General features: G+C 31.1%; 1 protein-coding gene across 2 annotated transcripts; it reads left to right on the plus strand.

Annotated features, from left to right (window-relative positions):
* The first annotated feature begins 8,346 nt into the window (after positions 1-8,346).
* Positions 8,347-12,803, plus strand: LOC114194580 (acetylornithine aminotransferase, mitochondrial-like). Of its 2 annotated transcripts, none has more exons than XM_028084910.1 (4): positions 8,347-8,434; positions 9,121-9,607; positions 11,137-11,571; positions 11,914-12,803. In XM_028084910.1, the coding sequence occupies exons 2-4, from the start codon at positions 9,167-9,169 to the stop codon at positions 12,439-12,441; spliced, it is 1,404 nt and encodes a 467-aa protein (XP_027940711.1). In that variant the 5' UTR covers positions 8,347-8,434; positions 9,121-9,166; the 3' UTR covers positions 12,442-12,803. The 2 variants fall into 2 exon arrangements, with proteins under 2 accessions (XP_027940711.1, XP_027940712.1); XM_028084911.1 differs by lacking the exon at positions 8,347-8,434 and adding an exon at positions 8,541-9,014.
* Positions 12,804-14,631: the final 1,828 nt, after the last annotated feature.

Here is a 14,631-nt window from a genome sequence, read left to right on the forward strand (position 1 = left end):
GACATTGATTACTTATTTTATTTTTGCAATTTAAAGTTGATTTAACAAGTGAAGATCTCACGTTCTAAGTAGTATTACGGATGTAAATATAACATACATTTTACTGATTCAAAAGTAATTTAAAAAATAAAAATAAATAGTAACTATCTGTTTTGTTTGTTAATTGTCCAAGTCACCAAATACATGATTTATACTAACTTTCTACTATGCAAGAAAAATAAATTTAAATGAAAGAAGTTCTTATCATACCAATTGAAAATATCTTTGTATTCGTTGATTAGATTTTAAGTTATCGTTTTTCTGACAAGTTCTTTGAATATACTTACCAACAACATTATATTTTGTTATACTCATCTTTTTTGTTAATTATAGCAGCTATAACAGCCATTTTGAATAAGCGTTAACCTTCATTTGCTGTACGACCACTTTCATCTAACTCATGGAATTATATATTGAAAAAAATATCTTTTCATAACTTATTTTCAGAGTATACTAGTGTTTTCAATAACATAAATATATTTTGAAACTAACAAAGCGGGATAAAAAATATATAAACGAAAGTAAAAAATTAATGTGGGAAACACTTACAAAAATAACTTTAAATTCGAGATGAAATCATAATATGGATAGAAATTTATTATTGCGGTACATTATGAGGAAATTTTGATACAAATGAAAGCCATGGATCAAAATATATATATATATATATATATATATATATATATATATATATATATATATATATATATATATATATATATATATATATATATATAAATATGTGTGTGTGTGTGATGCAAAGATGTCGTTTGATTCATAATAATCCTTTTGATTAAACTCTTGCGCATTATTAGTTCAGATGGTTTTAATAGATTTGTTAAATTGATTACGAACGTAAGCAAGGAAATTAGAAATAAGATTTCTAGCTTCGGTCTTGTTTTTCATGAGATCCAACCATGTGTGTCTACTACAGTCATCTACTATGGTGAGGAAGTATTTATGACCATGTATGGAAGCTCAACTAATAGGACTCCCTATGTCCATGTGAACATGATCAAAAGTATTTTTAGCGTGCGAAAAACTTTGAGGAAACTTAAGCTTTCGTTGTTTTCCCAGCCAACAATATTCACAGCTTTCATTGTTCGTATAAGGAATATCACTATAATTTTTACTTATCTTGTTGTCTGATGGATGGTCGAACCTTTGATGCCATAGACTCGGGTTTTGTCGAATGCAATTAACATTTAATTTCCTCGCTTGACTATGCACGAACCCACTAGAATCAAAGTGTTAGGATATACGAAACAAGCCTCCATTCAAATTTGCATGACTAGTCATCCTCGATGATCTCTCCTCCTGTATCTGACAAAAGGAACGAGAGAAAAGAAGCTTACAATTGGACGTACTCATGAGTTTATGTGTGGAGATGATGTTCAGAGTAAATTCAGGAATGTACAAAAGATTGTAAATAATAAGATTTTCATTCAAGATCATAGTCCCAACACATTGAGTAATAACGTGATGATTATTTGGTAAAGAAACATACAAAGGCTTTATTTCATAAAAGTTTATGTAAGAAGATCTTGAATGTAAGATCCTAGGAAATTAATTAAATAAATAAATAAATAATTTATAAATGTGGGTAGTGAGAGTTTTTATGACAATTGATGTTAGTTTGTATGATGTAGAATAGTACTAGCTCAAATGGTTGAGAGTACTTGATTATGTTGATTATTTAATGGATTATTATTTTAATAATAATATGCTTGATCATGATGAGTGATAATATAATCCTAGATTTATAGGAATTATCATGAAACATGAATTGGTTGTGCACTTACTTTGGAGATTGAATGGTTGTGTGTTTGAATCTTGACCTATGCAAAATAAATTTCTTTTTGCCAAAATTCTTTTTGGCATGAATGTGAAAGGCCAGAAACACTAGCTGACAAGGGGGTAGCCAAGAGGGATGGAAAAACAACCAGTAATTAATCTTGAATGGCAATTAAACACATTTTTATGGCAATTTCGTTTTTGGCCATTAAGCACCATTAAGGTAGAGTTAAGAGACTCATTGAGGAAGAAATAAAGGGTTTTGAGACTGCCAAGAGTGAGTGCAGTAAGGAGAATGTGTTTTGGACCATTTAGAGAGGCTAGCAAGGAATGAGAGCAAGCTTGGAAAGGATACAAGTGCTAGAATCGTTGTGGTGCACAAGGACGTGAGAGATTCCAAGATTTAAGCAAGGAATCCATGTTAGGGGAGCTAAACTCGAGTTTGATTGTGTTTATAGTATTTTCGTATATTGCATGAATTGTTGTTATTAATTTTGTACTGTTGTATCGAATTCTACTAGTTTCTGGAAATTTCTCAGAAACCGCCTAGCGGGCCTTCAAAGCTACCAAGCGACTCTTCCCTTTTCTGTGCAAATTATGGATTCCTGATGAGGAACCGCCTGGCGGCATGAACTACCCGCCAAGCAACGCATGCTTCCCAACATAGTTTTTTGGGTTTTTAGTTGAACGGCCTGGTGGTGATGAACACCCGCCAGGCGACGCTGGTCGATTTGGCATAATTTGATGTTTCTGAGTTCTGGGTTGATTCAGATTGGAGAAAAATGGATCCTTGTTTGATAATCGGAAGTTGGAGATTCATAATAGACGAATTTTGAGTTGAATTGAGGTAGTTGAGGAAATTGATATGAATGCCTTTTTGGATTGGGAACGATTGAGGATTTAGAAGTTAGGAGTGATTGATGGCAGAATTATATAGAAAAATATGAATGTTTGCATTTTGAGTTTGTACTAAGTATAATTCGTGGAATGATTGTTGATTCCGGTCTGTGTAAATGATCATAGCAGTATGGGTTGCAGTTGTGGGTTTTCACAAGTGCAGGGACACTCTAGATTTTTCTCAAGAATGTAAGCACCGTTTCGCAGCACGTTGCTTACTACCAGGCACTAGGACGGTCAATAGTGACACTGTGTGGTTGGGAAGTGAATTAAGGGGTCGAAGTTTCCATTGGGTCAACCTATAGACTTAGTGAAATCAAAAATCACAAGAGGTATTAATTAGATATAACTTTAAAAAGGAAATTATGAGTAGTAAGGTTGTGGTGTGTAAGATAAAGTAATGTAAGTTGTGACCTCAAAATTGAGCGTAGCTTGACTGCATATCTAGGAATTTGGGGATAGGGTATCCTTTATGAAATTACTACTTGTATATGTATGAACTTTTACATAATTCAATGTTGATTAATTACACTTTAAAGTTCTTAGAACACTGATTAACAACACTATAAAATTATAGATTAAATATCCTTGAAACTTACATCACATTGAAACCCTTTCCAACACACACATCTTTATGTAGATTTGAAACGGTAGTTATCTTCTCTCACAGTCTTTCCATTAAGTTTGTTTATCGACCATTCATATTGATTCTTCTTTTATGTAGTTTTTTTTAAAAATTAATTAATAATGTTAGCCATTTTTTCTCTTTTATTTTCCCAATACATTTTTAGTGACTCTTTCGCAATATCTTATTTCAAAATCTCATGTCGGCGTGACTTTCATCTTCTTAGTTTGTATTCATTTCTAATGAAGGTTTTCTCTCCTCCTTTGAAAGCTATGTGTGGCTCTTTAATCACAAATCATATTTTATTTGACTTTCTCTAAACCATTTCACATAAATAGATGAGGTAGTCAAAATCGAGATTTAAATTATAAAATCTTAAGTGTAAGCATAAACGCAAAATATGATCCTATTATTGATTCTGACATCTTCACGCACATAATCACACTTTTACGTACATAAACGCACATTCATGTACATAAACATAATATAAATCATAATATTGATTCTAATAATCAATCATAAACTCATAAACAATATCTCATACCCATACTGATAATCATGTTGTAAATAGTAAACGAAAGCGTACCTGAATTGGCCATAACGATAATATTAGAGCACTCCTATATGCGTAGTGATCTTCCTCTTGCAGAGCACCTTGATTTCCCTTTGGTTTGATCTTCCTCCTGTAGAGCACCTTTATTTTCCTTTGGTTTTCTCTCTTGATGGAGATAGGGAGAAAGGAACAGGAAGAATACGTTATGACTCTCTATGTGTGCTCTCAAAAGGGGACCACGACCATTTATAAACTGAATTACTTAAGTTTTAGTATTTCTAATTTGACCCCTCATCAAATTAGAATTTACTAAGTGATCTCTACACAATATTTATTTTCATGGCATATGCCTTTAGTCAGATCACTTTATTATTTGGCTTTATAAATAATGGCCCTAACACATTTAATTATGTGTCATATATATGCATGACCCAAAATTACTAACAGTAACATCCTACATATTTATATAGTATTTACGAATCAAATCCCACGCAAAATTGTAATACAGTAGGATCGTAGGATTATCGAAAAAAAATCATAAAATAGTGTAAATCGTCATTTTTTTTATTGCACTACCTATTTATATTCTTTGGTGAATGATTAAAATTTTACATTGATATATATGTTGTCAGTCACATAACCAACTTTAATGTAATTAAATTGCATATTAATACAATTAAAATTCATTTCTCAATAAAAAATTAATACAATTAAAGTCCTGCAAGCAACACACCAAAACACTTCCCAATTAAAGATTAATACATTTATAATTTTCCAATTTTGTAGCCACAATTTTGTATAGATTGGAAGAAGCTTACTAACGTTAGTATTTATTAATTATAACGTTAGTATTTATTACTTCTCGTAGGATAAAATTAGCTTAATTTTTACTCTCAGTAAAATCGAATAATTATTTGATTGGTAAAGCATTACTTATTTTATTGGTTAAGTATTTATTGAAAAGTTATTAGTTTTGTAAACATAGTTTGATTAAGTATCGATAAAGGGATTGATTTTATTTCCATATATATTATATATGTTTAATTATATATATATATATATATATATATATATATATGTTTTTATAAAAAGTGAAATCTACTATCTATGTTACAATCTTGATTATATTAACCCATCATGATCTTAATCATAATTTCAATTTTAACTACCTTGCACACATACATGGGTATTTTAGTATACGTTGGTCCATATCTATTTTTAAGTTTATCTCCATTTTCAAGGTTTTTTCAAATCAAATTGTGTTAGAATGACTTTAGAAAGTCAATTTAAAAAAAATGTATGCATATTGTTTATTGTTATTGTAGGTTCAGAACACTTATTTGTGGAACAACTATTAAAGATTTTCTATTATTTTGTTTTGTGTGTTTGCAAGTCTTATTTGGTAAGTTACATTATTATTATTTGTTCTTGATCAGAACTCTTCTTAGTCAGAACCAAGTTGTCTCAAAAGCCTTCTTTCCTTCGCCTTTCTCTTTTGGAACATGTCTCTAAGTAACTTCTGGATCGCACTCCGAGGTGGGGTACGGGCAGGCACTCCGACGCTCAAGTTAGTAATTTTTCAATAGAGCGTGTATATTAAGACTCAGTTGAGTTAATCGTGCTTACCTTCGAATACTATACCTTACTTTACATTACCTGGTTTCGATCCCGACTTCATTGCTCTCAGTACTGTTTTTATTCTCTAATAAATAATAATAAACAATGAATATCCTCTCATGAATGTCTCACTATAACTGTCTGAAACTTGAGTGCACTGTTATACATTCACATCCCAATTGAGATTCCTTTGCACGTGACCAAGACTTGCACCCTTATACTCATTCTCCCTAAATGAGATACTCCAAGCCCCTCCCTAGGTCAACCTTCCACCTTTACTCTTTTGGACACTTATGCATGCACATTAGGCCGAGTATATATCGGCTTCCCTCTAGCCCGTGTATATCTTAGCCCCTATACATTATTATTTTTCAACTTCGATTTTCAAATTTTAATTTTGTTACCACATTTTTCAATTTAAAAATATGTATGCATATTGTTTGTTCAAAACCCTTATTTATGAAACAACCTTTTAAGATTTTCTATTATTTTTTACATGTGCATTTACAAGTCTTAATTGATAAGCTACATTTTTATTATTATTTTTTAATTTTGATTTTCAAATTTTAATTTTGTTACCACATTAATAGTATTGTAATTTTTAACACACTATGACAATTGGAGATGGCAAATAAACCCGCCCCCGTGAGTATTGTTTGAACTCATCCCCATTTTGACGGGGAATCCCCGAATTGAAGAAATCTTTTGTTTTGTTGAAATAATTTTATTGAGTATTTATGTTGATATTTGAAAAATTTTCTTAGATCTCTAAGGTATTTATTTTATCTTATTATACCCTTAATTATACATTTAATTTTCTTTCTGCGATTTCTTTCAATAGTCTCTCAAATTATTTCTAAGACACACATTTGTTAACTTTTTAATATTCTTTTATTGTTTATTTTCATCATGTAGAATAATATTTCGATATATTCTATCTAATTATTTTTTATTTTCTAACTCATTATCAATCATACTGTAATTTTTTTACTTTAATTATATAAATAACTTTTATTTACTACAATATAAAAATTTAATGTAATTGCCATGAATTTTTTTTTCACTATCCAACATGTATTGGAGTTCAAAAGATACAAAATCTATGTCAAAATTTTATTATTATGTTTATAATTTGTTCTTTGTGTCATTTTGATCAAGTGATGTATTATAACTTTTATTAATGTATAAAGAAGAGATTCATTAGAATTTAAAAAATTGAAGTAAACAAACATTTAAAATATATTTTAATTTGAATATTTTTTTTCCTTTTATATTTTTTAAACATTTTTTAATTTTATGAACTAAGTTTCATTAATGTTTATAGTTTGCAAATTTAATAAATGTTTTGGTTCTCATAAAATTTTATTTGGTATTCTAATTTAAAATGTAAATAATTATAATTTATTTCAAAGTATTTGATATGGAAGAAACAATTATCCTCTTAATATTGAATATTTAATAATATTATGTTTTCTTTACCGTAATTTATTTTCTTTTATAAAAATTAATATTGAAGTAGTTAGAAAACGAGCACAGATGGGTACGAGATTATACCCGTTACCCCGGCGGAGATGGAGATGTGACAAAAATTTGATACCCATTGAATTTGAGTATGAGGATGAATTTTTTTTACAGAGATGGGTATGAAATAGAGAAACCTGTCCCACCCTACCCTGTTGTCATCCCTAATGACATTAACAATACTCTTAAAGGTCAATATATTTGTTAGGGAGTGCCGATATAATTAGTCTCAAATTATTGAGAATTATAACTTAGAATGAATTTACTTACATGCAAATTTGTGTAGTTAATGTATTTTAGTTAATTCTAAAATATTTAAGTCAAATTGATTGAACTTCTTAAAAGTAGTATCTAAAAATAATTTTGAAGAATTATTATATATTCATTATTGTCATTAAGAGCGTTTATTCCTTACATGCCATTTGTGTAGTTAATGTATTTTAGTTAACCTTAATATTTTTTATTAAAAAAATCTCATATTTTATATATTCAAATGTTATTTCTCTTTTTTTTTAAGTTAAATTGTTTATATCGATATATATTTTTATTTAAAATTTTTAACATCTAATTAGACGAGATCATATTATATAATTTATCTACATTTTATTTTAATAATATATATATATATATATATTTTGTTTAATTATACAACACTAATCAATTAGTTTCAATTTTATATTTTAAAATAGATAAATTCATATTCAAATATTATTTTTTAATTTTGTAATTATTATTGTTATTACTATTAGTAATATTAATATTAATTATTTATTTTGTATTTATCATATTATCAAATTTATTATTTAAATATTATATTTAATTATACATAATTAAAACACTCAAATATATTTGTAAAAAATTATTGCTTCAAATACACTAATAATAATAATATTAAATTTTTTGATTCAATCTTAAAAAAAAAAAAAAAGGACAAATGCGTTTGCACGGCTCTAAGATTAATATTATTACAATCACATATCCATAATATAAGAAAAATAAGTGTAAAGTACAAGTATAATTTCAGAAATTTCAAACTATTGGTGTAGTTTTGCATTATTATTTTTACTATTAATAACTGAACTTTTAGTAGTGGATGCATTTTTTTACTATGATTCTTAAATAAATTTTTCTTAACAAAATTGGATAAAATTTACTTTTTAACATACATCAATTTTTTTTTCTCTTTTTAAATTATATTAAATATTAATTTCTTCCATTATTGTCACGTGTATTTTATTAAAAGTTTATTAATGAAACTTTGTCAAAACATTATTGTTTTTTTTGGCTTAAAATTTGTTTTTCTGGTGTGTCAGTCTCTTTCTTATCACACACTTAAAATGAGCACGGCTCTTCAGTGTCGCCCGCCACATTAGAATTTTACTGCCAAGGTATTGTGCGTACTCTTTGCTTCACTCGAATCTAGTTTTTATCTTAGATAAATTTTTGTTATAGTATTTTATCCTAGAAAAAGTAAATAAATTTGTTGTTAGCATTTGAAAGTGTATTCAAAAGGTTTATTAGCTCGAGTGTTTATTCACCCAAAACCAGTGTTTTATGATTTGAAGTTGTTTGGTTGATAAAATCTTCAATTTGTTGTGGTATCTGGGTTGAAGCTGGGTTGGCTTGGCATATTTCGATACATCTTTTTCGGAGAAGAGGGTTTGATTGATTATGAATTATTTAGGGTTATTTAATGGTACTCAAAAGGTGAAAATTGAAAATAGATTAGTTAGATGGCAGTGGTTACTTATATGTGCTTCCTAAGTTGATGACTCTGGGGAAGAATCTGCACACAAGAAAAGTTTTGGGACTAAATAACACTAGTATAGATTTCTGTGGTGTTTTTTAGTTTTATGCCGGCAAATCTTGTCTTGCACTCGGATTCCATTGTAATCTTGATTTGGTTTTGTGCTCTTTTGCGCTTTGGCCTTTTCAGTTGCGAATGTATCCCTTTTGTTTTGAATATAGGTGACTTGCAAATTCTTTCTTCTTGTGGGGGAGTGTTTGAAGACTAAAGTCTGAACTCTATCCCAAGCTGATCTTTTATTTCTTATAACTTTTATTGTTGTTTCAGCAAAAGGGAAGAAGAAGTGGAGGTATCTCTCCCTTAACTGAACAGAATGAATGCAGTTTACATTTCTCCAAGCCATTCAATTTCTCAACCATATTACAAACCCAGGCAATTTTTCAGTTTGGCAAGAGAGAGCACTTTGATCGGAAGAAGCCCTGGTATTCAGATTAGAGGTCGGAGTGTTGTGAGTGCGTGTCTTAATGTGGATGTTGCTGCACCAAACACTGGGAAGACAAAATTAGAGAAAATTAAGGATGTGATCGAGAAGGAAGGGAAGTTTTTGGTGCGGACATATGTAAGAACACCAGTGGTGGTTGAGAGGGGGGAAGGTTGCAAATTGTATGACGTTGAAGGGAAAGAATATTTAGATTTGAGTGCTGGGATTGCTGTCAATGCTCTGGGGCACGGTGATGTAGATTGGTTAAAAGCTGTTGTTGAACAAGCTGCCACCCTTACTCATACCAGCAATATATTCTACACAATACCTCAGGTTTGGGCATGTTACTCTATGTCTGATTTACTCATACCAGCAATATGTATGTGTTAGTATACATACTGTTGTTAACCTGTATAGTTTACAAATGTATTGTACAACTTCTTATTTTCTTTGTACAGCTAGAGCTTTACCTGTAAACTGTTTTATTACTTTGTACAACTGTCAGTTCTTATAATAGCTAGTAGTAAACTAAATCCATAAATACATCTTGTACTCATGGTTCTAAGTATGATGCAATAGTAAAAAGATTAAGTTCATGTTCAATTCTGTCTCTTTTCTCTATTCAGTTTTAGTAAGAGTATAAAAGTCACGGAAAGCTTTGTGTTTACCAATCAATATCTTTGGTGTGGGCTTTAGATGAGTTGCCTATTTGTATCAGAGTTATTTTTATATTGTCTTCAACTTGCTTAGTGTTCCTGCGGAAACAATAACATAATATTAGGGAGCACAAATTAAATCTTACCCAATCCGAATCCTTGGGATGGATACTTCTTTATTCTTCAGCTGGGATATGTCCTTGTGATGTAGGCGGATTGGACATTTTGGGGACATATCCCAGCTGAGGAATAGAGAAGTATCCATCCAAAGGAGTCAAGGACGGGTAAGATTTGTGCTCCCTGATATTCTGTTGTTGTTTCTGTAGGAACAATTAGATATTATGGAAACAATTTGGAATAAACTGCTGCTATTTTATGGCTTGTTTGAATTAAGACACTTGTCTTTTTTGGTAACAATTAAGCAGGGCACCAAATTTGGTAACTGTTTATTTAGTGGTTGTGATAAGTTTCTCGATGATAGAAACCTAACCACACGTACCACACACACACTAGACACAGAACCAAAACTGAATTTGGGATTTTATTCCTTTCAAACAGAGAACACGTCTAGGGAAGACAACCTTTCCCCCTCACAGGATCTTCTAGGAATCCTGGTTACACTCCAACAAGTCAAAAGATAAGCCCCTTTACAGACAACCCCCCTTCTTATATATAGTCTTCCCAATTGAAGACTAACAGTCCCAACTACCCACTAACAGCCTGATCTTTCTAACTGGCTAACTTTCTAACTGACTAACTGTCAGTTTTTCTTATTTCTCCTAACATACACTTTTAATGCTCTATCAGGTTGATTATAAATAGTCAGACTTGTATAATTTAGCTTTATTTTACATTTTTTGATCTGTCTTGGTGTTCATAATGTTGTGAATATTTTATGAGGATATGTTTTTTCAAAGTCTGAGTTGGAGCATTGGACGTGGTAATGGTGATTCAAATATGATGATTGCTTAACATGGTGTTTCTTTAGTATGTTATGATAACAAAGGTCTGGATTGAAATAAATTCTTTTATGATAACAACTTGGTGTTATTGGGCATGTCTTTATTGTAACTTTACTTTTTATCTACCTATTTGTAATTGTTTAATAGTGGTTCCATTATGCTTTACTTTGGTTCATTTCTTGTAGAAGCAGGTTAAGTGTCTGGTGTTGCATTGCATTCTATAATTATATTTGAATTGTTGCAGGTAGAACTTGCAAAGCGTCTTGTGGATTCCTCTTTTGCTGATCGTGTGTTCTTTTCAAATTCTGGAACTGAATCAAATGAAGCAGCTATAAAATTTGCAAGAAAACATCAGAGAGAAACAACAACTAATGGGAAGGAGCCAGCGACAGAGTTCATTGCTTTTAGTAACTGCTTCCATGGGAGAACCTTGGGTGCTCTTGCCTTGACAAGTAAAGTACAATACAGAACACCTTTTGAACCCATAATGCCTGGAGTGACCTTTTTAGAGTATGGAAATGCTCAGGCTGCAACAGAATTAATTAAGCAGGGCAAGATTGCTGCAGTTTTTGTGGAACCCATCCAAGGAGAAGGTGGAATTTACAGTGCCACAAAAGAATTTCTACAGTCCCTGCGCAATGCTTGTGATGAAACTGGGACACTTCTTGTGTTTGATGAGGTATCATGCATCTAATATTGATATATTACTCCTAATGGTAATGCCTAGTGTTCCTGAAAAACTTTAAACTTAAATTTGCCTATGTAACAAGCCAAGACTCCATTGATTTTCACTTTCAAGTGTTTTTTTCAGTTTATTTCAAAGTTGCTTCGGAAAAGATTGTCTAATATGTTGATGACATTGTGATCCAAAAAATGGTCGGTTGGTCTATATTTGCCATGTTATTGATTGAGTGATGAGAAGATTGACATTGTCATATGAATTATGTTGTTCATAGAGTGACAAAATATAGGTGTCATATGTTGTTCTATTAACTATCATATGCTTCTTGTGATTTTGTAGGTTCAATGTGGTTTAGGTAGAACAGGGTTTTTATGGGCCCATGAGGCATATGGTGTCTTCCCTGATATGATGACTCTTGCAAAGCCTCTTGCTGGAGGCCTACCTATTGGAGCAGTTTTGGTGACGGAGAGAATTGCTTCTTCTATTAATTACGGTGATCATGGAAGCACTTTTGCAGGAAGCCCTCTTGTTTGCAGTGCTGCTCTTGCTGTTTTTGATAAAATTTCAAATCCTGATTTTCTTTCATCGGTATCTAAGAAAGGCCTCTACTTCAAAGAACTACTCAAGCAGAAGTTGGGAGGAAACCAACATGTGAAAGAAATTCGTGGTGTTGGGCTAATCATAGGAATAGATTTAGATGTACCTGCCACGCCCTTTGTTGATGCTTGTCAAAATTCTGGCCTGTTAGTGTTGACTGCTGGAAAAGGAAATGTAGTGAGGATTGTCCCACCATTGATCATAACAGAGAAGGAGATTGAGCAAGCTGTCGACATTTTGTTCCAAAATTTACAAGTTCTTGATAAGTAAAAGGGAGGAGAAAGAGGATTGGCATTGCAAGCAACAAATTAACTTATTTGGTTGGGTGTTGTTGAGTAGATGAAGTTTCATATGCCAACCTTAACTTCACTACCTTTTTATTGAAGATGTTTTAATGGTAAGAATATTTCAACAATGTTATTGCATTTCTTAGTAATGCATGGCAGCAGATGAGATGGTTTACATGGTCCATTCTCTGCCACATTTTTATTTGTTGCCTTTTGTTTTTTGATAGTCTAATAATGATCTGCTAGCATGTAACTTAATAAATATAATTATAATTATTAGAATGAACTCTTGTATTGTTTTCAATTTAGAGTTCAGATATAATTCAATTTCGTAAATTCAGCTTTCTTACTTTTTACTTACACACACTATGACCAACTTGGGAATTAAGTTCAACATCTTAAGTTATCCGTTTCCGTTTTGAAAATATTCATTCTGATATGATAGACAGTGATCCAAATTTTTTTATGGAATACAGAGAAGAAAACCTTATACTATGATATTATTTTGCAATTTTAGATTAAGTTATCTTAACCAAACTAAAACCTAAGGTGAGAGCTCATTTTTATTTATATATACTTTAATTTTATAATATAACTAATGTGAATTTTTCTATTCTCATTCTCAGTATTTATTACCATTAACTATGATTTTCAAATTTCATCTGGGTGTCATTCTTTTTGTTTAAAATTGTAAATTTAGTCTTAATATTCCACTTATTTTTTTAGTCTTTCAAGGGATAAGTATGTCATATTTTAGTTATACGATTTTTCTTATAAAATTTAGTTCTTACCATTTATCAAAGCCATAACGATAATATATATATATATATATATATATATATATATATATATATATATACACATATATATATGTATATATATATCGTAGTTATCAAAACAAAAGATAATATGCCAAATGCTGGGTTAACCTAAAATAATTTTTTTATGCAGGGATTAAAACAGAAAATATATTAAACATATGAATCAAATTCTAACTTTACTACATAGCAAAATTTAATTCTAAACATTTGTTAGGTAATGATTAAAATGTAAAACTATTTTTATCTTCGGATTAGAAAAAAGAAAGTAGTGTTCTTGACTACACAATGAAGTTGATGGGTTTTAGCGTAATGTTGGATAAAATATAATGTTCATTCGGAAATAATAACAGAATATTTGAGAATACAAATCATATCTTATCTCAACCACTGACTTCTCAGACTGGTTACTCCTCGATTTGGATGCGTATTATTTTAATGTTGGCGGATTGGACCCTTAGGAGTTACCTGCGGAATGGATTCTGACGATCAAGTCACCAAAGGCTCTCAAAAGTCAAATCACATATTAGTAAATTAATAAAAGCGTATCTTTAATTGTTGGGGTCCACATGCATTAATAAAAGCCTCTGCATTAATTATGTTTTTCCCTTCTCATGGGCTGGGTCCCTCTTTATTGCATTGGACTAATTTAGGCTCTCAATGGGCCTAGGTCAGGCCTAAGTCTCATACTTGTGATCTAACACTAGAAGCCCCATTATAATTTTCTAAGTTTGAGGTTGGCGGTTTTTACTTATGCGTTATTCTTTGGAGTAGGTGACCTTAGCCGTTATGTGTGTTGTTGTCTTATTCAGTTAACTAACCGTCTATTCTTTTTATGATAAAACTAGTCGTAGGCGTTTCGAACCGGGTAGTTAGCCATGTCAATCTTGATCGTGTAGGTATAGTACATCAATCCCCCAACCTTTGGCTGGATAGGTCACATCGAAGGTTATATGTTGCCAGCTTGAACTGGGTAGTTAACCATATCGGTATTGGCAGTGTAGGTACATTATATTAGTCCCCCAACATTTGGTGGGATAGGTAATGTCAAAGGTTGCTATGTTTGTTTTGGTAGCTCTTGCAAGAAAAAATTGCTCCTTTCTTGGTACTCCTTGGGGTATAGTAGTCCCCTAGTCTTGAGAAGTGAAAATGTTGCTAAGACTTTATTAGAAGTGATGGGAGTGGTTGAAGAGACGCCAGTTGACAAGGGTCTCATCAGAAGGGTTTGCGTAGTCAACTTTTATTTGTGATGTTTTGCATTCATAATGTTTAGGTAGGAAAAAATTTATTGATGCATAGATATTCTTATAAATAGAGGTTGAGAATAAGATTTGTTTATTCTGCTTCATTTGCTC

The sequence above is a fragment of the Vigna unguiculata genome, chromosome 8, assembly GCF_004118075.2.
Source record: "Vigna unguiculata cultivar IT97K-499-35 chromosome 8, ASM411807v1, whole genome shotgun sequence".
In the NCBI taxonomy this organism is placed as follows: domain Eukaryota; kingdom Viridiplantae; phylum Streptophyta; class Magnoliopsida; order Fabales; family Fabaceae; genus Vigna; species Vigna unguiculata.

Excerpts from the sequence above, each read along its gene's own strand:
- LOC114194580 (XM_028084910.1), top strand. The coding sequence starts at position 9,167 with ATGAATGCAGTTTACATTTCTCCAAGCCATTCAATTTCTCAACCATAT. Across the intron at positions 9,608-11,136 it reads TATTCTACACAATACCTCAG|GTAGAACTTGCAAAGCGTCT; the intron begins GTTTGGGCATGT and ends GAATTGTTGCAG. Across the intron at positions 11,572-11,913 it reads CACTTCTTGTGTTTGATGAG|GTTCAATGTGGTTTAGGTAG; the intron begins GTATCATGCATC and ends GTGATTTTGTAG.